Genomic DNA, 21,519 nt, shown 5'->3' with positions numbered 1-21,519 from the left:
TAGCACTGTTCTTCTTAGTTTTATCTCGAAAAGGAAATTTTAAGGAATAGGGAGTTTTCTCTCACGGACTAGATGTTAACAATCCGGAAAAGAAGAACTGCAAATTTTAGTTTAAGTCTACTCTTTTGATCTAGGATTTTATTTAAAAGACATAACTGCTTTACTAAAACAGAAAGAAATATTTTTGAAGTAATCGAATGTGCTTGCAAAATATATTTATTTCATTTAATTCTGTACTCATAGTTAACCAAACATTAATCAATGTACTCAGAATGAGGTTCTTCTTGCATGCGTGTCTCATCCGTTTGCTCTTTCAGATGTCCAAGAGTAATTCTTCCAGCAACACCTTTTCTGCAAGGCTGACTTCCATAGCTGGGATATCTTTAGCAATTTCTTCTCGTAAGCTTCTTGGACAGCCAGTCCTTTTTTCCATCCAGTCAACACGACGTTCAACTTCTAGAACGGCATCCTTCACTTTTCTGCCACAGGGTACTGAAACAGCATTAGCGGCGCAAGCAATATCATACGCAAAGCTCCTGGCGGGGAGGAAAAAAAAACCTACATATTAACTAGAACATAATAGTGCTTTTGCATAAATTATACTTCAGTCTGTAAATAACACAGATGAATATCGCTATAAAAACATTCATTTTCTTTTGTTTCTTTACGTTTAACCCTTTCCGGCGCAGTGTGTTCGGAGTCAACACGCCAAAAATATTCCCTCTTTAGATACTGAAAATAATCGATAAATATCACGAAAACTACACTAATGGTTAGATTTAATCTCTTTTATGAATAATAGATGACAGCAGCACACAAGCAAATCATTAACTTTGAGATATATTCTGTTTTTAAAGATACTGATTTTTCAAAGAAATGTTTCAGATTCTTTTTTAAATATAAATAATATCAATGAAAAAAAATCTTTATATAATTTTGTTGTTCGTATGCTAATCTGGCTATTCTGTATTACTTTTAATTTTTATCTGAGATATTGCGTATAGTGAAGCCTTGAGTGTATGGTGCGTTCGGACTGAACACACTATAGTGGTAGCGCCTGTCAAGTGGGATGGAATCACAGAATCCGGTCTCGTGCTTCAAACACAGGGGGGGCTGACAGCGCAGATTTATTTATATTTGTTTTCATTATTTCTGTTTTTGCTTTTGAAGGCCCGGGTTTTAAGTTAGCTATTTGATTTTCAGGGAGAGCAGACCTTTTTTTTTCTCTTACTTTCATCGTGCGTAGTTTGCTTAGTTTTGATTTCTGTAGATTTTTATTTGTATATAATTAATTGTCAATAATTACTTGTAAATATTATAGTATTTTAATTATTTTTCTTATTTTAAAATTAGGTAAATGGCTCGGAGAGGCCTCAGTTTTGCTGAATCAATGAGAGTTTCCTTTTCTCCCCGGTTTTTTTGGGGGGGGCTGTAGAGTAGCAGGTATCTCCGTGGAGAACCCTGGTTTATGCTAAATCTGTTACAGAGACCAGATTCTACTGTTTTTAAATCATACACAAAGTATTTTACTGTAATACATGCTTCACAGCAATGCCCACCTATCGCAGCTCGTGCAGCTCAGTGTCTCCGCTTCGGACACACCAGCCGAAATTGAAACGATTTGTGCAATCTTTGTAAAATTATACCAGCATACTCTCCTAGGCCTAAATAGACTGCCTACACATTTTTTTTTTTTTTTTTTTTTTTTTTTTTTGTAAAATTCCAATTTTAAAAAGTAGCGTGCCGGAAAGGATTATGTGCTCCGCTGTTTTTTAGCAATGAAAGATAGTAATTAACGTTTAGGTTAGGGCATTTGATCTGGTAAGGTCACGAGGACTGTCTACTTAAGGAAAGGATGCATTCGAGGAAGACTTTCTAAGGAAAAGGGGCTCATATTCATGCTGGACATGGGGAAAACCATGAAAAGAAACGACACACCATTGATATGGGTTTGAACAATCAGTTTCGAGCGGTCTTTAACACCCGCCTTTACTGGGCTTTGAATGGGTTAACGATAAAATAAGTTTAATTTTGGCGCCCTAAGCGATGAGTTCAGGAAACGCAACTGAAGCAAGTTTCGATGGTTTTTGTATTAATCTTAGAGAATGAAAAGAAGAAAAAAACTCCCATTCAATAACTTAAAATTTCTATGCGCACAATAAGCAACATTATTAATAGTAATCGGAAAAAATACCAGCCATTGCTTCAACATTGAAAGAAACGCATACCCGAGAAAAGTACGTATTGTAAAGGTTAATATTGTTAATTGTCGTTGGTAAAATATTGTTAAAGGTAAATCGGTGGTAAAAGACAAGCTCTGCCGATGCAGAAATCCATTACAAGTAAGTGAAGAGGTAATGGCTGCAAAGTTTTTAAATGCATCTACAGCAACAAGCCTGAAATAGCAAACCAAGATTTATAACGAAAAAGCTAAAAAACATAAACGTTTGGCTCTCCGCAGAACAATGTTTAGAACCATGTACGAGAACCCAAAATAGGCAAAACTTGATATAATAGAGTTTAATCTTTGAAATGCTTCCTTTAACAGTGGATATTTTTTCTCATCTTAAAGTATCCCAAAATCTGTTGGTGATATGCTTTTTTTAATTATAGATCAGACTTAAGTTTTTTGATCTCTACACCAGTAGAATTTTTATTCAACATTATTTGCAATCGTTGCGATATATCGAAAATATTAAAACCAGCAAAGAATTTGAAAAGAATGAAGCGATGGGCTGAATTTTGCGAAAATTAGGAAGTAATTTAAATTAGCTATAAACTCAAAAGTATTGTTACGAATTTGGTATTTAATAGTTAAGGTAGAATTATAAATAAAATTGTTTTATTCCCTGTGCAGTGGAGCGCGTGACGAATATTAAAGGAAAGCTAAGCCGGAAAATTAAAAATACAAGAGCACCTGCATTTAACATTTAATAAATAAATATCTCTTTTTGATTTCGCGAAATTGCTAAAACAATCTCGCCCGTGATTTAAAAAGCTGATAAAAAGGAGGAAAACCTCTCAATTCAGTTAGTTGTTGTTTTTGTAAGAGTTTGTTTAGAAAACTGCTCTTCTTAACTGTAGTGAATTCGGGAATTAGCTTTCTCTAGCTGTTTTGAATTACGTTCTGCTGAACGTTTGAGTAGTTAAAAGATAACTACTGTGAGATATTGCACTATTGTACGAATATCTGAGGAAATTTAAGCATTTTGTTTTATTTATTTGGGATAATAATAAATCTTATTCATTTTTCATTGGACTTGTGCATTCAATTCATAACTAATCCGTACGCAAGCGACAATTTTTGTTGTCAGAAGTAGGATTTTGAATGTTAATTAGTACAAGAGCGATGAAAGAATAATTAAGGCAATTCATGGCAGCCTTTGCTGTATTTAAAGAAGATATGATAGATTCTGTTAAAGAAGAGATGAGATGAAACCTGGTTAGGAAAAGATGGAAGAATCTGTTAAAAAAGAGATAAACGAGTACTACTCTGGTAGACGGTTGCATGGATTTTTGGCGATTTACGTTGGCGCGATTTTTACAATCGTCAGCCATCTTGAAAAACGTCGTTTTTTAAGATGGCATGCAAGTGTAAATAAATACATTTACTGTAAGTATAAAATACTAAAGTAAGGTTATTATTACTTTCATATAGCAAGGAAGAGAATAAAAACACAGCTATAAAAACATTGGGACAAAGTTTAATTAGATTAAAATATTACTGAAATTGAATATCGAATTAAAAACCATCATACCAACATTTAAAAGAATTAGAATATTATTAAATTCAAATACTTTAAAATACGCTATATAGAATATAATTAACATTAAACATATGTGGCAATAATTATCTCAGCAATTTTTGAAAATCATAATTTAGATATCAATGAAAAAACTTTGAAAAATGTAATATCAAGAGCAAGATTAAAAATTTTTAAAAAAATATAAATAGATAAAGCAATTTAGAGCAAAGTTAATGAATCATGAAAACTAAAAATAACAAAAATACCCCTTCGCAAGACCCCTTCACAAGCTGACAGAGAGTAAGAAAAATGTTTTGTGGACAAAAGAATGTGAGGATGCATTTAAAGAAAGGTTTAGCATCTGCTTGAATCCTGACGTATCCTCAGCTCAACAGACCATTTATTCTCGACACGGACGCGAGCAATGAAAGTGTCAGTGCAGTTTCGTCGCAAGAAGGCCAAAAACGAGTAGTAGCTTACTGGAGCAAGTGCCTGTCTAAACCGGAAAGGAATTACTGTGTCACCAGGAAAGAGTTGCTCGCCATAGTCAAAGCCGTAGAACATTTCCATCATTATCTACATTAGTGTGCCTCTGATTTATTGTACAACAACACCGGAATGATGTGTGGATATTGAAAACATGTACTTTCTTCAAGAGCCTTGTATGCTCATGTTATTTCACTATTGGTAACATTTCATTCTTAACTTTATTATGCACTTTGTGTAAGCCAGAGGTATATACGGAATTGAATTATTCTTGCACTCTGGCAAGTTGTTATGTGTGTCGTTAGTGCTCTGCATTTTTGCCTTAGCCATGTCTGCAGTGCGCATGTTACGTCTTTGTAAATTGCATACCAACAGCAATGTGAATCCTAGCAGCGCCATCTATTGGTATATTTTGAAACTATTTTTCCTTATCAAAACAGAATTTCATTGTCTCACTGTTGTTCTAGTAAAATATCATGTCATTCTGACGAGTAGTTTTAAAGTTAGAGCGTTTTGAAATCGGAACTTTAATTGTGATCACCCTGTAAAAAGTTTATACTTCCTTTTAATAATTTTCGTTCGTTTCTCCTTAAGCTCAAGATCTAAAATATTATTCATTTTAGTTGTCATATATTATAGGGAAGGCTGAGTCAGATAACCAACTATGATCAAAGTTTCGTTAGTAGTTTCCAGAAACTGTTTTTATCTCCGGGAGAAGCTATACAAATCGTACGAATCGCTGTAGAACTTTCTCATATTATGCCATCTAATTTCAGAATTTAGCAGAAAAGTTCCATATTTATCATTAAGTTCATGAATTAGAACTTTGAAAAGTCTATTCTGAAGTGGTATGGCGAGATTAAACTTTACAATTTTAAAACAACTTTCACAATTTCACGCGTAGCGAAACTTTTGCACTTAATTTCTGCTGCTGTGTAATATAGTGGTAGCTAAAAAGTTTGCAAAATCTATTCTTCCATAATGTAATGAAAACTAAAGCAGAATCAATCATGGCACGTGCAAAGTCTGTTGTTAGGGGCACATGCTTTGGGGAAGACAGATTAAGTTCGATTGCATGGTTTTAATAGCTTACTATATGTCAGCTCCACGTGATTTTACTATGCATGAAATAACAAAATGGCCGTGTGCAATGAGAGCAACATCGAAAGGTCTCTAATAACACGTGTAGTTCGCGAGGTAGGTCTAGGGCACCCCTGGCCCATGGCTACATTCATCATAACTTTGTACGTATCATAACTTTGTACGTATCATAACTTTGTTCGTATCATAACTTTGTTCACAATGCCTTTATTTTCGGAACCTTTGGCAGTAGAGATATACTATGTAAAACTTAAAAAAATTTCAACGTGTAACTTTTTACATGTCCCTTCGTTTCACTTGCTCATATTCAGCAAGATCTTAAAAAACTCAGAATATAAAATATGCAACTATCATACGACAAAAAATTGAGGAGGTATATTTAGTATTAAATTGGGAAATCATATTAGAGAACCAACCACACACAAATTAAAGGGTGTTTGTGTTTTTACTTAAATCTCGTAAAATCTTTACTTAAAAATTTCTACTAATATATTAAAGTCGAAATATAGTTTTAAAACACAACATGTTTCAATGAGAAACCTTACGCACTAGTGGTTTATATGAAATGTAGGAAATTGCAGTGATTTAAAAGTAAATTCGTCTTCAGAATGACGATATAAGTGAACGGATTTTTTAACATGAACGCTCTAATTTAAGTTTCGTTAAAATTAGAAAAGTAAAAAAACACGAGATGAGAATATGATGTATATTTACATGCAAGCTATTTTATTCCAGATCTCCTCAGACATTTCTTCATCTTTAGGGTTGAGGTAATCTTTGTAAGCTTCATGCACTCTCCTGACGTTTTCGGAACATTCTTTGATTACGTTTTCTTTGATGCATCCTATATTGGGCCCAATAGCTATTTAATAGAAAAATGATATTAAATGTAAATCAGTTTTAAACCAATTTTAAATATGTAAAATAATTTTAAATGTCTTGAATTTGCAATTTACAGGCCTCAAAGTATAGACGAATTCATCTGCAGAATATTAGAAAATAAAATTTTTAAAACTTCAGAAACATTATAAAAAGAATATAAAATATAAAAAATGCAATTTGCAATTCATATAATATTTTAATAATCGAAAGCCCGACTTGAGATATATGTGTATTAGATTTATACATAGCATTGTTCTCACTAAGTTATTTTGACACAAAATCGGACATTTTCTGAAATGACATCGATTTTTCCCATACTTCTATTCTTCGACTCAAATTATGCCACAGTCAAGTTTTGGGAAAATCGTACAAGAATTAAAAAAAAAAATTAGCTCTTAAAATTTTAGCTTTTCAGTTTTAATTGAAATTGATATAACTTTTATTATTATTCTTTTTATTAAACTTTCTTCGCAGTCTAAAATGTAAGTTCAATCCAAATAAAATTCGAAGCTATTTTCTGATTTATTTTAAAATTTGTATTTCTCAGGAACATTTAAAAACTTTTTTAAAACTCATTTTGAAATATAACCAATAAAAGTTTTGTCATCTTCTTAAAATAGATGTATGTTTAGGCGTACCTGCAAAAAAGTAGAATTTTTTATTCCAAAATTTCGGAAGATTTACGTGAATTGTCGCGTTTTAAAATTTGTGATGTTTGTTACAAGCGATAATAATACCAAATATGGTTTACAGAATTTGTTAAAATTTGAAAGAATGAAAACTGCGCCTTTTTTTCTGCTCGTGCGCAGTGAAAGGAGAAGGAAAAGAAGCCACCATAAATTAAGAATTTGGGCATATGGGGGATTAGTATTCGCCCAAACTGGGGGGAAAATACGCCAAGGAAAATTTTAAATTTTTCATGCAAAGGTGCTCAGCAAATTTTACAAAATTTAATAGTTAGTTATATATATTAGTAGTAGAACGAAAGTATGGAGGGAAATACATTTCATTTCAGAAAATGCAAAATTATTTATGTTTTATGTCAAAATACATATGTTAGAACAATGCCATGTATAAATCTAATGCGTATCGTAAGTTGTGCTTTCAAGACATTTAAACCGCAAGTTAAATTTTGTGAACATGCCCAATAGAAAGAGAGATATAAAATTGTCATTTTTTTATTATTTAGCGCAAAGAGGCGTTAGACCTAAAGGGCTGTTAGTCTCAAAACGGCATTTTGTAGAGTTTCATTTTCTGCGTTGCTTCATTTTCCAAACCGTTGCCACCGAATATTATCGCCATGCATTATATTTAAAGAAACTAAATAATGAAGAGTCTAGATGAATTTTTTTCGCATTTTAAAAAACAACGGTTCCTAAAGCCATCACATTTTGTGTAATATAGTCTCCCGACTGAACATCGGCACTTGGATGTCTGAATTTTGAATTGTTTTATTGTCTATTTTAAATTTTGTAAAACTTTAACGAACTTTTGATTCACAAACTCAACGTTTTGAAAACGAGTAATGGCAACACTATAAGGAAAAAAAAATATTTCCAGGGTGAGAGACTGTGTATCGAAAATTTTAAAGATACGCTGTTTTGCTGCTTTTAAATATCTTGTGATATTTCTGTTGAATATATGTGGTTTAAAGGTGAAGGATATAATATTTAATAAACAAAAATAAGACACAAAACGTTAAAGGAAGCCCTTTTGTGCCTAATATAAAATCTAAAAGCTTTCACATTTTCTTTTTATTATTATTATTTTGGGCAAAGTGTACATTACATTTATCGATAATTTTAATTATAAATCGTGCTGATTGGCTACAGATTCACTGTTATTTTGATTTAGATATTACAATGTTAAGAACTGATCCTCGAATTTCAGGATAATGAGTATAAAATATCATATTTCTTTACATTTCATTCCAAAATAAGTAAGCCAAACGATGGGGAAAATGTATTTCATTATTCCAAAAACAGAGCAACAAATTTTTCTTTAAAGTTTGATTTCTTTGCTGCTCCTCAAAATATTTCCCCTTGATACAATTCAATACAATACAAAGCATGAGCATAATTTCTCATTGCACTACCTCAACGGTAAATTTGGATTGAGCTTGTTGGTGAGGATCAACAGCCTCTCTTCACGGACTAAGTTACTTGATTTAACGCCTTGTAACTCTTTTCTTTGGAATTGGATACGTCTGCTAGTTATGGAATATAATAAACATAAAAAATAATTGAATACATTGCTTGTAGATGGATAATTTAATTTAGTAACATAATTTGTTGTTCTTGCATATTATCCCGTCGACCATGAAACACTCGTCAAGCAGCGGAACCAAGAGCCGATTATGGATAATCATAAAGTGTCAGAGTACTGATGACATCTGCGCTTTCGTTTGATGCATTTCAGTCATTCTCGATTAGCCAACTTTTATTGGAAAGTCAGCTCTTTGCAATAAAAGCAACTTTTATTGCTTTTATTGGAAAGGGCTATAAATTAACTGCTATTGCTGCACTTTTCACTCAGTTCAAAAAAATCTAAAATTTCGAATCTGCCTTCTACAGAGCAGAATGTAAGGGATTATTTTCACAATTATGGAATCATACTATCAAAATAACTGTATATTAATGCTCAATATGAGGTCTGCTGCATACGGACAGCTAAACAATTATAGATTGGAAAAGTTCCCCAGAAGCAGTTTGTACTCGTAGCGTTCTATACAGAGACTCCGATGAAATCGGAAGGGCTAGTTGTTTAGGTTAGAAATCGACAAATCTACAAAACCTTTTTTAATAAGCGCAGTGAAGAAGGGTTCAAATATCAGTTGTTTATTAAATAAAGAGGCGTCAGTTACTTCAGAATTCTTCATGTACGATTCGCTTCCATGATCTGATGGTGGCCAACTGTTATGGACAGTATAATACACAAGACACCAATTTTTATATGAAAGTTAAATTAAAGATGTTACTTCTCACAGAGAGAAAATTTTTGTCTAGCGGTTTGATTTTTAAGTAGTCTGGTAATATATAGTAAAACAGAACTACAGATGAAAAACCAGAACTACAGGCATTACATGCTTGGAAAAGGAATAACTAATAAAACATTTTACCTTCATTAAGGCTGGAGCCTTTGCGACAAATATCTTGCATAAGTTCAGTTTGTGCAGTTATCGCTCCAAGCTCAGGACTTTCGCATTTCATAGCATGTTCCTGCATGCACTTACCCTCGTCCAATAAAAAACTGAAAATATGGCGAATGATTTAAAATTTTACAAAATTTTTATAAATCGAATCAAACCTAATTGCATGCATTTAAATGTATTCTATAGAATATTGCCGCCTTCCCGGTATAAGGATCACTGACGCTGATTGTCGTATCGATGGGCCCGAAATCAAATCCCAAAAAAGTATGGATGTTTATAAGCGTATAGTATATGTGTGTGGGAAGGCATTAAAAATATACAGCGAGTCAGAAGTTATATCGAGAGGTTAGTGGTATCAAAAGAGAGCTAGCTGACCACCGGGGCGGAAATTCGGCTGGAAGATTAACCCCTTAACTGCCGCGGGCGTATATATACGCCTTGCTCAGCCGATGCGTTAACTGCCCCAGATGCGCCCAGATGCGCAGCCGATGCGTTAACTTTGCGAATAATTTTAGGTGTAGCAGCGCAAAGCAAATGATAGCAATTTGGAAGGACGTATATATACGCCTGGGGCAGTTAACGCATCGGCTGAGCAAGGCGTATATATACGCCCGCGGCAGTTAAGGGGTTAACAGTTAACAGATTTAGCAATACCTTAATCACCTGTTGTACTACAGAGGTGCTTTCGAACTTTCACTTGTACCCGATATAAAATTATGACATTTTTTACTGGTGGTTAAGGTTATGATTAGTATAATTTGAATTATTAAGAGCTTAGGGGAAAAGGTTCCTTTCTGGAGAAGAGTTTAAGAGAAACTTGCTGGTAAAGTTCGTCAGACATGGAGAAAAACCTCGAAGTCTCCCATGCAGCCAAATCTTTCAAAAGGATTTTACCCGGGTCAGTTTTGTTGATTTCTTTAATTACGGAAAGGCGCTAGAGTAGATACCGTCTTGGACGAATTTTTAAGGGAAACTGTCTAGTATAGACATTATACACGGGGAAAACCTCGAAAGCGCCATTGCAGCAATCTCGCTCTCAGTGAATCGACCCCAGAACCGAACTATCAGTGTTCAGCGACTTGACTGCTCGGCATCTGGTGGGCTCGGATGAACCTTAACCGAGACGAACCGTGACCTTCGAGAGGGAGAAGGCCATGACACTTTATAAACATGGCGGAGCTTTCCGTCCGATGTTATTGTCGGAAATATAACTTTATCATGTTGCTTAGTTAATTAAAATAGCTGAAAGAAAAGAGGCTTTATATACATTATTTTCTTTAGCTTCTAAAGGCTTTTTAAAAATATTTCAATTAACTTTGTGCATATATATAATTGAGAGAATCGAAGAACAAACGAACATTTTAAAAAATTTAAACGCTGATTGAAAATTGCCACTGTCATGATAAATTGGGAAAGGGTTCTTAAGATAATAATTAATATTTTACCTAGGCTCCACTATTAATTTATTTGCGTTTCAGAGCAAAATATATAACCATCAACTTCCATATCTCCAACGTATGTAAATGAAATACTATATAAATTAGCTAATAAACGTGATAAAAAATATTTCGTACAAGAAACGTACCTGAATCTTATAACAAAAGAAACGTTCCAACATTCATATTTGAAATGAGATAACCTAACAAACAACATACACAGTTTTAACCTTTTAACTGTCATGCACGAGATAATCTCGGGTACAGCACTGGTGTTCGAAAATGTCACGCCCGAGTATTACTCGGGGTAATTTTTTTTTTTTTTGAGTGCATCGTATTGTTATACCCGAATATATATCGGGAGACGTTTATTTCGGCTTCATCTCTTTGTCAAACCCGTCTGCATCTCGGGAAAAGTTAATGTGCGCTCAGTTCAAATGATGACAGCACTTTACTGAAAATTTCAAAGGTTAGAGGTTATTTGGTTCAAAGTGCATGGGGTCTTTTTGTTGTAAAATAGCCTCCAGTTCTTTGAAACGTTATATAGATGATTTAGATTCTTCAACCGAAGGTGAAGGATGTGTGTTTGATGAGCAGTATTCATGATACTTCCATGGTCAGCCTCAAAAATAAAAAATGGAGATATACTAGAGCCGAAGATTGTTTCTAATTACGGTCTAACTATGGGTGGTGTAGATCGCTGTGATCAGGAAATATCCTTTCATCCAACAATCCGAAAACGTCAGAAAAAATATTATAAAAAAATATTTTTACATTTACTAGACAAGGTACTCTGGAACTCATATTTGCTCTATAAAAATGTAGTTGGGAAACGTATTACATTTTTAGAATTTCGAATCCAAGTTGTAGAAGAGCTTTTACATAAATATGATGATGCAGCTTCTGGACAAAAGAATGTTGGCAGACCACCTACAATAGATAACCCTGCCCGTCTTACTGAACGACATTTTATATCCCATTTTCCTCTTACTCCTGCGAAACGTGAGCCTACAAGACAGTGCAAAGTGTGTTGTTTGAAAAAGGATAAAAATGGGGAAAAGATAAGGAAGGAATCACGATTCTGGTGTAGTGATTGTGGAGTTGGTTTGTGCTTGGAAAAATATTTCCAGTTGTACCACACAAGACTGAATTACTGAACTACTAATAGGTATTCACTTATATTTATTTATGTTTTAGAAAATAATTAATTTTTTTCAGTTTTAGAAAATAATGCTCCACTAGAAGCGAACTTTGCAACTGCCATGTTGAGTGGCAGCCGCCTCAAAGCAAATATGCAGTGGCTACAAAACTTTAAAAATTTTACCCATGTACGTCAAAATATCAATTTTTAACTACTTAAGTATATTTTATTTTGTACTAAACATTTGGTTTTTGCAATAAAAAAATTTGACAATTTGTGTACCCAAATCATCAAAATAACTTGACAGTTAAAGGGATAAAATATTAAAAATATACATTAAATATTTAAAACAGCACATAAACTATGTAGTGTTTGAAAGTTACCAGAAAAAAGTAACAGAACTACACTATTTCCAATTAATAAAACATCCGTTATTGTTTTTTAAGTAGCAAGCTGTTAAAAATACAATAACTTGTAGCAATGCTGATGATTTTTAACATCATTTCTTTCGATTATATGTAAATATATATATGTATATATATACACACTTGTTATAGACAATGGCAGATTCTCATGGCCATTTTATTCATTTTTTCAAATCAATAATAATCCTTTGGACACTTTCCCTTGGATACTGCGCAGAAATGATTTGAATAATATACACAATAGTAAGAACTGCACATTTAAATCTGCTTTTCATTAAATAGCACACAACAAAAGGTTTTTTCCCATTTATCATGAATTTTATTGCTATCACAAGCACCTACAAAAATTAACAATGGAAATGGAATATATTCAAATGTAATAATTAAAAAACATAACTTGCAACAATCGTATTCATACCAAGAGATATATTACGAATTCCAAGAGAAAAATAACAGAACTGCAATTTGCACTTAATGTAAAATTTAATGTTTTTTTAAATATTCATGATTAAAAATGAAATAATTATGAATTACAATATTTAGTAGTCATGGTGATGTTTCTTAACACCATTTCTTTTAATCATATGTAGGTGTATATACATATTTTTAGTTTCTAAATTTTAGGGTAATGGGAATTACGATTATCATTTATATGCTTTTTATTATTTTTTATTGAAAGTTGCGTATGTTGTTTGTTAGGTTATCTTATTTCAAATATGAATGTTGGAAGGCTTTTTTGTTATAAGATTTAGGTACGTTTCTTGTACGAAATATCTTTATCACATTTATTAGCTAATTTATATAGTATTTCATTTACATACGTTGGAGATATAGAAGTTTATGGTTATATATTTTGCTTTGAAACGCAAATAAATTAATACTTGAGCCTAGGTAAAACATTAATAATTATCTTAAGAACCCCTTCTCAATTTATCATGACAGTGGCAATTTTCAATCAACGTTTAAATTTTTGTAAAATGTTCGTTTGTTTCTTCGATTCTCTCAATTATATTTATGCCCAAAGTTAATTAAAATATCTGCAAAAGGCCTAAAAGGATAAAGAAAATAATGTATATAAAGCCTCTTTTTCTTTCAGCTATTTTAATTAACTAAACAAATGATAAAGTTATAATTTCCGACGAAAATTAAAAAATCCAGATGGCTTTCCGTTGATAACATCGGACGGAAAGATCCGCCATGCTTTTAAAGTGTCATGGCCTTCTCCCTCTCGAAGGTCACGGACGAACTAACATTTTCAAGGATCCTTTCGCTCAATTACTGATGGGACACGGGATAGTCAAAGATTTAATTTTGCTGCCATAACACTCAATAATTAACATGTTGGTTACCAATATACTTGACAACAATCTAATGAATAATGTTTGAGGTTAGGTTAGGTTAGGTTATTTAATTACGGCAAAGACTCGAGGGCTATCTGACGAAAGGGAGGGATGCCTTCGTTGAGGACTTTCTATGGGAAACTGGCTCGTATACACGTTACACATGGGGAAAACCACGAAAACGCCCATGCAGCCAGCCCGTTCGCGGAATTCGAACCTCGAACCGAACTACTAGTGTTCAACGAATTTAGCGCTCGGCCGCTGGTGGGCGAATAATGTTTTAGAATATGGCTACGATGTATGCAGTCTTATAAAAAAATGAGCAATGTAAGCAATTATTAACAAAATTTTGACGATAACAAGAAAACGATAACGACAGCAATAAAAACTAAACAGGAATCTATTCAAAAATTAGCAATTATCTTTCGTTATTTCGATGACGAAGACAAACGGTAATTCCATGAATATTGAAATTATTAATTATTGGAACATGAATTAATTTAATGACTGAGGTTAATTGTAGAACAACTAATTTTACTTTTTAAATAATGACAGCAATGATAATTATTTAAAGATTTGAATCCCTGAATAATTCATTTATCCATTATGCATTTAAGTAATTGCTGCCGAATGGACGATACGAAGAACAGCTACATGGCCTTTAAGTGAAATAGTTGACTAGAATAAAAGTTTTCAATGTTTTCTCGAAGTATAACATGAATACGAGCCAGTTGTTATAGAAATTTCTCTACGAAATTATTCCTTCCATGGCAAGTAGATCTGACGTGCTTTATCTTAATTTAAAATCAGTTACCAACTGAGTTTAGAGTTAATATCCAGCTCCTTTGTCGTCACCTGTTAGAAAGAATATCATAGACAATATTTTTAACAACGTACAGGTATTATGGTGGACTTTTCTAAAATTCTGCATAAGAAAATCCGGTTTGACCAAATCCGCCTGCAAAATACGCTCACTATTTTGCGCAAATTTCTTTTCGGCTCAAATATAAGAATTGTTTCCGTATTACTTTTCAAATATTGCGATATTTGATGGCAATATTTGAAAAGTGGTACGGAAGCAAATTATCAAATGTATTATTTTTAAAGAAACAATATAGTGACTATAAAAATGTATGGAAGAATTTAACATTTTATGGGAAATTCTAAAGATATTCAATATAAAATATTTCTAACTTCAGTGTGCCAATTTCTTTCCGTTTGACGAGCCCACCAGCGGCTGTGCGGTAAAGTCGCTGAACACTGGTAGTTCGGTCCGAGGTTCGAATCCCGCGAACGGCTGGCTGTATGGGTGTTTTCGTGGTTTACCCCATGTGTAACATGTATACGAGGCAGTTTCCCTTAAAAATTCCTCCACGAAGGCAACCCTCCTCTTAGGCAGATAGACCTCGAGGCTTTGCCCTAACTAAATAACCTAACCTAACCTTTCTGTTTGACGAACCGTATAGCATTTAATTTTCCTTTAAAATTTAATCTGCCTGTTATTGATTAAGAAACTAAGCGATTTAAAATCAAGAAAATCAGTTCTTTATCGCTTTTATTTACTACTAGTTAGACTCGTGAAATAACAATAGCTGCTGAATTTATAGAAAGCTTCATATAATATTTTAGTCCTAAGGAACAATTTTCCCAGAAGGACTATTAATTTCGTTTTGGCATTTTTTACCACAGTTACCAAGCAATAATTTTCCACAGATTGCCTTCACTCGTCTTCTTAAATTACAGAGATTTCATTCAATGCATCATATTTATCTATTTATTTACTACAAATGCCAGATATTTGGCCAATAATTCATTAGTCTTGATCTTGCTTCTCAGCACTTAAGAACAATAGAATTAAATGATGAATACTTAAGAAGATCTTGCTTCTCAATATTTAAGAACAATATAATTGAAGAGGATAGTACATTCTTCAATATGCTCCAGATCCATGAACTGTCCAGAGTTAACACGTTCCCTGCCAGACCGATTTTTGAAGACTTCCCGTTCAGGCCGCGTGGGGCGTATGCGCCCCACGCTTTACATTTGTATTATTTTGTTTCTAGCATATGCCTTACAATAATTAAAGTAGCGCAAAAATCATAATTATCAAGGAAAGGTTGTATAGTTTAACATGCATAATACAAAAAACCAATAAATTTATTTTTCTAGGAATTAGTTTAACAAATACCTGGCTGAACATTACTATGCCAAGCAAGTTTCATCCTCACATATATTTTTTTTTATTGTACGTATATCAGTTTTAAAACAACATTTTAGTTAAATTCAAGTTTGTATACAATTACAAAGGGATGTTACGATGAACTTTATCAAAACATGGCAAACATAAGTGTGGTTTATCCACACAACTATCGCAGAATGTCGCAACTTTTACAGTACAGTTTCTTGCCGATTGGGAACCCAAATTTTTAACATTTCTTTCGTAACAAATTTTACAGCGCCTTCTTATCGAATTAAAGTGGCCTTCCTCGTCGTCAGAATCATCACTAGGAAAACTGTTGCTGTGTGATGCCATATCTGCTTATAAGGAGTAATTATTGTAAAAGTTGGAAAAGGTCTGAAGAAGAAAAGACGGGAAAAATTGCAACCATTTTTAAATGCAAAATATCCGAATTTATAACACTGAAATAATATGTACGTACCGTATTTCCTTCGTCTAACGCACTGAAGAAACACACTGAACTATAAATCAATCCCAGGTTCAGTGAAGCAGTAAGTAGTGTATCAACGACACGCGAATAAATGACTGATCGAAATACGAGGAATGCAGTTGAAACAAGTTACGGAGAAAAAAAATTGCCCATCACGCCGCGTGGGGCGTATACACCCCACGATTAATTGAGGGCATCAGCAGTAGTATTAAGATGCCATAATTGACTGCATAATGTTTTTTTTTAAATCTTCATTTTACAATGATAATACCAAATGGCTTGAACGGAAAGTTCAGCGTGGGGCGCATACGCCCCACGCGGCAGTAAACGTGTTAAAAGGTGTACAGCCTGAAGAGTCCTGAAGTCGAATTTAAAAAAAGATAGGCAATCACACAATCGTGACCAGTCAAAAGAAGAAATAGCGGCACGTCTACAGACCAACGAAAATCTGAAAGAACTCGCTTTGAGCTAGAGAGACACTCGTAGGTCTTTCTCTTAGTTTTATTTGATAGGTAGGAGGCAAACCTCCTCTTAAATTCTAATTTAATTAGGTGTTTTGCAGAATCAAAATTCATATGGTTATTAGTGGTTTGTAGAACAGTCATTCCTTTATTTACCGGGAATTCGGCTCTTCATTTCCCTCGATGTCATAATGATCAGGAATCCACTGCAGGAAAATTTCATCAGCCGAAGTGTTCAGAATCTTTCTGCTTTGGTAGATTCATTCGAAAGTGCAAAGTTTATTGTTGGAGGAAGCCTGCAAAGCGACTTTGCTGTCGGAAAAAATAACAGACCAAGGGAAATTACTCTTTTGAGCGTTTAATTGATTCAAAGCAATAAATATAGCCTCCACTTCGTGTAACGAGACAGGCCTCCTCGTGATGCACCCTGGGTAAAGCTAAATCTCTCACAGCGTTGCCTCGCTTGCTTGTTCGTTTGAGCACTTGGATTGCATTACATTATGGCGAATTCTTCATATAGTTTAAGAGATCAAACATTTTATGAAGAAAGTGAGTGATCTCTTGAAAAATCCAGTTTTATGTACCCAGACACGTAAAATTTTATCATAAGAAAATTAGAGTTTATTAGCTTGAAAGCTCGCTGCACGTTGTAGGTGAGATATCCAAAATTCATTTTCGTGCTCATCAAATTACGTAGATTCTTTCGAATGTAATAACTGCGTCCGTTTTGCCCAGCATACTATAATTCATTTACAAATGGATACTACCACTTGATTGCAAAGAAAGGAGATAGCTTGTACATTGCCTAAAACGTGGGCTTTGGCTACACTTCCTAACCGGAGAGTTCGCCTCGCTAGCTAGGAAGTGAGATCCGGTATAGCTAAGTTACCGAATTGGATCATTAACTTCAGATAATTTAGATTTAAAATGATGACTCAATGTAAAAATGTCTTTTCGTCCTTCATTATTAGACTTTTAGGTTTATAGAAGTATCTGAACCTTCCATTTTCCATTAGCATTACATTGTTACGCACTTCCTCTTCATGAAGGAAACTTATTAAAATTATCTAGCAATACAATAAAACGTCAATCTCGTATAGCTCCAAATAGACAAAACGATATTTAAAAATTAAACTAAATAACTTACGGACATGCCTCGTCCAATTCTTGCTCGTTGTTTGGAAAGTCAAAAGGTATACCTGAGTGACACATTTCCCAACTCCTCTTCTCGCAGATGTCTTCCTTTCCTAGGGCTGACAGATCAGAAAGAATCAAGAAATTAAAGTAGGAATTAAGTGCGAATGGCAATTATTGTATTATTTCCTTTACTTATATTTTACTTTGTGGTTCAATTTCGCCTATAAAAAGTTAACAAAAATGCTAGAAACGATTAGGGACACATTTCCTAAACAGGTTAAAACATCTGGTGGCAGTGTAATAGTTGGAGAGTAAATTCTTTTGCAAGTGAGAATACTTGAGCTCATTTAGGAGAAGGAAAATGGCCCACAAGAACTATTAGTTTTAAACTGTTTAATGTTTTTAAAAGAATACGGCAGTAAATTTTAAAAATGTTTGAAAGGCTAGAAGCAGATTTTAGGTCTTAAAAAGTAAGGAATTTTAGGTGGTATATACGCGAGCACATAAACGTAAGAAATACACACGCCAGGTTCTTAAATTTAACATATATGCATTTTGCTTATTTTGTTCTCATTATAAGAAAATTTGCAGGCTTTGATTAGTAGTAGTTTGTTTTGAGTCAGGTTAAAGCGTGACCGACAGCAAAATAGAGACGCTATATTCCATTTAACGTTTAGACATTTTCTTGAATCACAATCTTCTACAATCAGAATTTAATTATTAATGTTTAAATAGGTAATATCTAACTCAGAATGTTAAAAATTAAGTTCAAAATCATATTACAAACCGCTTTAGTAAAGTTTCGAGACAAAAGTTTTATTTTAAAGTACATTTCAAACATCCAACCATCCGAATGTGATTTTCGAAAAATTAGTAGAATTTAGACTAACGATAATACATTCTAAACTGTGATATTAAATTGTAGACAGAAGCAGATTGCGGAAGAAAAGTTTGGAGAGAAAATAATTACATCTGTTGCAATATTTGCTACTTGTGATACAAGTGCAACAAAAGTTTTGCAGTTTCTTTATACTCAAAACGATAATTTCGAAACTGAAAGAAAAAATGCAGGAAATAAAATACAATGCAAATAATGTACCGTATAAGTCATTGTTTTCCGAATGTGAAATCGAGTAAACTTAATAGACTAAAAGAAACATTAAACATTTTGTTGTAGCCATCAACTTAACGTTCTAAACTTCAAAGTATGTGGCTCTTGCCGTCATTATTGATGATCTAATTAAGAATTTTGAAAAATATATGAAATGCAAAAGCGCTGAGAAACTCTGTACTGAAGATTTTACCGTGGAACAACACTACATTTTTAAAATGGACATTAAACTAAAATTAGAAGATAAATAACCTTGAACGCGATTTAAGACATACACCCTTTATGCACTGAAGAGTATTCAGTAATTATTCAGGAAGAAATAGATGCGTGAAATCTGTGTTCTGTTAGATCAGTTTAATACTTAAAAGTGATTTTACAATATTTAAGCGAGAAATTCATAGAGTTCTTCTGATACATAAGAGAATACCTCAAGTGTAAGGTGTAAGGAAATTTTGATATCTCTTTCTTATTCTAAACATATTGATCTTTCAGTTGCAGAAATGTAGAATTAAAAAAAAAAAAAAAAAAAATTTTTTTTATTATCAGTTCTACAAAAACAGTATACAAACCTGTTTTGTAATTGCGAATATTGATTTGTTAAACAATGTATGCCATACCTGTGGAGGCGACGACCACAGCAGCTGCGACGAGAATCCACATGTTGATTAGAGTCTATGACGAACAATAAAGCTGAAAAGAGTCTGAAAGCTTTATATATTTGGATACAATTAAAGTAAATCGCTTTCTTTTATACATATCTAATTAAGTTGCGGAAATATGCAAAATCTACTTCCTTCGTGATCTCTGTATCTGCCGGATGCCCATTGGATATTTCAGATGCAGCTTAAGCCACAGTTTGAGGTCATCCGGAAAAGTTTTTTTAAAAAAATAATTTAGCAACCTTGAACAGAACTCCGAATTATTTGCTTTCCAAAATAATCTGAACGTTTGCTAAAATATTAAGGACATATAATTGTCGCATTATAATATGCGAAACAAATGCTTTTAACATTTCTAAAATAATCTGAAACAGAAAGCAAATTTGCAGCTTTTAATCATTTTCTTAGAACGGGTTCAACGTTTGTGAAATGAGGAATAAGAAAGAAGAACAAAAATACAATATAAAACACATGAGTAGACAAAAGTTTCTTGTGATTTTACTGCGCCTCTACACAAAAATTGAGCTACTGTCCCGTTTCTTTCCGTAGGTGACCGGAAGCAGAGTTTTTACTACGTAATTATAGTATAATAACAATCTCCTAAAACGCGCTAAAAGTTCTTATATTAACGCATATTTAACAACTTTCGCAAACAAAAAGAAATATTAATTTTAAGAAATATTAAGTAAGTAAAACTTGCCGGATAAACTGGTTACATAAGAATCTTTATGGTATTCTACATTCTAATGTGAACGCCACTCCCTTAGAACACTTTTTAAGAAGGCATTCATTTGCTTAGCAGATAGCCTGTTGCTTACGCCTTGAATCTTAAAAATAAAAATCACGCTATTTGACATTAATTAATTTATCAGTTCCAGCGTCTTTGTCATTATAATATGTCGTTTTCGAACAGTTACTTACTCACATTAATTACCATTAACGAATTCCAAAATAAGTAATATTTCACTGTTGCCAAAACATAATGTCAAATACGATGTTGCCACTCGAGCTTTCCTTCAACAATGATCTCATTTTGCCTTCCATATGGTACACCTTGGTTTTGGGACCCGAAAATTGGAAAAAAATATTTTGGCTGACGGCTTAGTTTTTATTAACTTACCTGATTACAATTTAACCATTTAATAGGTGAAATATATTACGTAAAATTATTTCAATTAACATCCATCGAGCACATAACTCGTCATCACTGTCTGAACTAACATTCATTATCTTCCCCTAAATTCCTCAACAGCCTGAAATCATAATAGCCTAAAGCACTATCGCCTAAAGATATAAAACTGTGCTAAAACGATTCTTCTGTGGTTTCTTTAGATTAAAGGTAATTTTAGTATAGAATAAGAGGGAAGTTTCTTTGTTAGGAACTAGAAACGATATTATTTGAAACCTTCACGCCACCATGTTCACTAAAGAAAGAACTCTACTTTTTGGTGAATTTGAAACGGAAATTCAGACGTTTCGATTTTTTAAAGAAACAGTTGAGCGGAGGCCTTGGCATTCTGAGGTTTAACAGGCCCGTCTCCAATGCGTCTGATTGCATTCATTGCACTTAAATGTTAAATATCAGTAATACTAAATTTAAAATGACATTGAAATTATATGACAATCTGAGACAACGCAATGAACGCTTTCAAAAGTCAAGGTGAGCGCTGAAAAAAAAACTCTTAAAATAATGAAGTCCTGAAAAGTATGTTGAGTCACATTATCAGGACTTGTATTACTCTTTACTTGCTTTGGAAACATGAACTGTCCTGAC

The 21,519-nt window shown here is 33.3% G+C and overlaps 1 protein-coding gene across 1 annotated transcript; it reads right to left on the bottom strand.

The window, feature by feature from the left end:
* Positions 1-200: 200 nt before the first annotated feature.
* LOC118185573 (uncharacterized) lies at positions 201-19,837 on the bottom strand. Its single transcript, XM_035355451.2, has 5 exons — positions 19,704-19,837; positions 17,986-18,091; positions 9,334-9,464; positions 6,048-6,195; positions 201-536 (listed from the first exon to the last, which is right to left on the bottom strand). The coding sequence occupies exons 1-5, from the start codon at positions 19,744-19,746 to the stop codon at positions 314-316; spliced, it is 651 nt and encodes a 216-aa protein (XP_035211342.1). The 5' UTR covers positions 19,747-19,837; the 3' UTR covers positions 201-313.
* Between the last annotated feature and the right edge of the window lie 1,682 nt (positions 19,838-21,519).

Source organism: Stegodyphus dumicola, chromosome 3, assembly GCF_044657685.1.
Source record: "Stegodyphus dumicola isolate Sdum_Otavi_A_Nest chromosome 3, ASM4465768v1".
Lineage (NCBI taxonomy): Eukaryota > Metazoa > Arthropoda > Arachnida > Araneae > Eresidae > Stegodyphus > Stegodyphus dumicola.
This window is presented reverse-complemented; position numbering and strand designations above follow the sequence as displayed.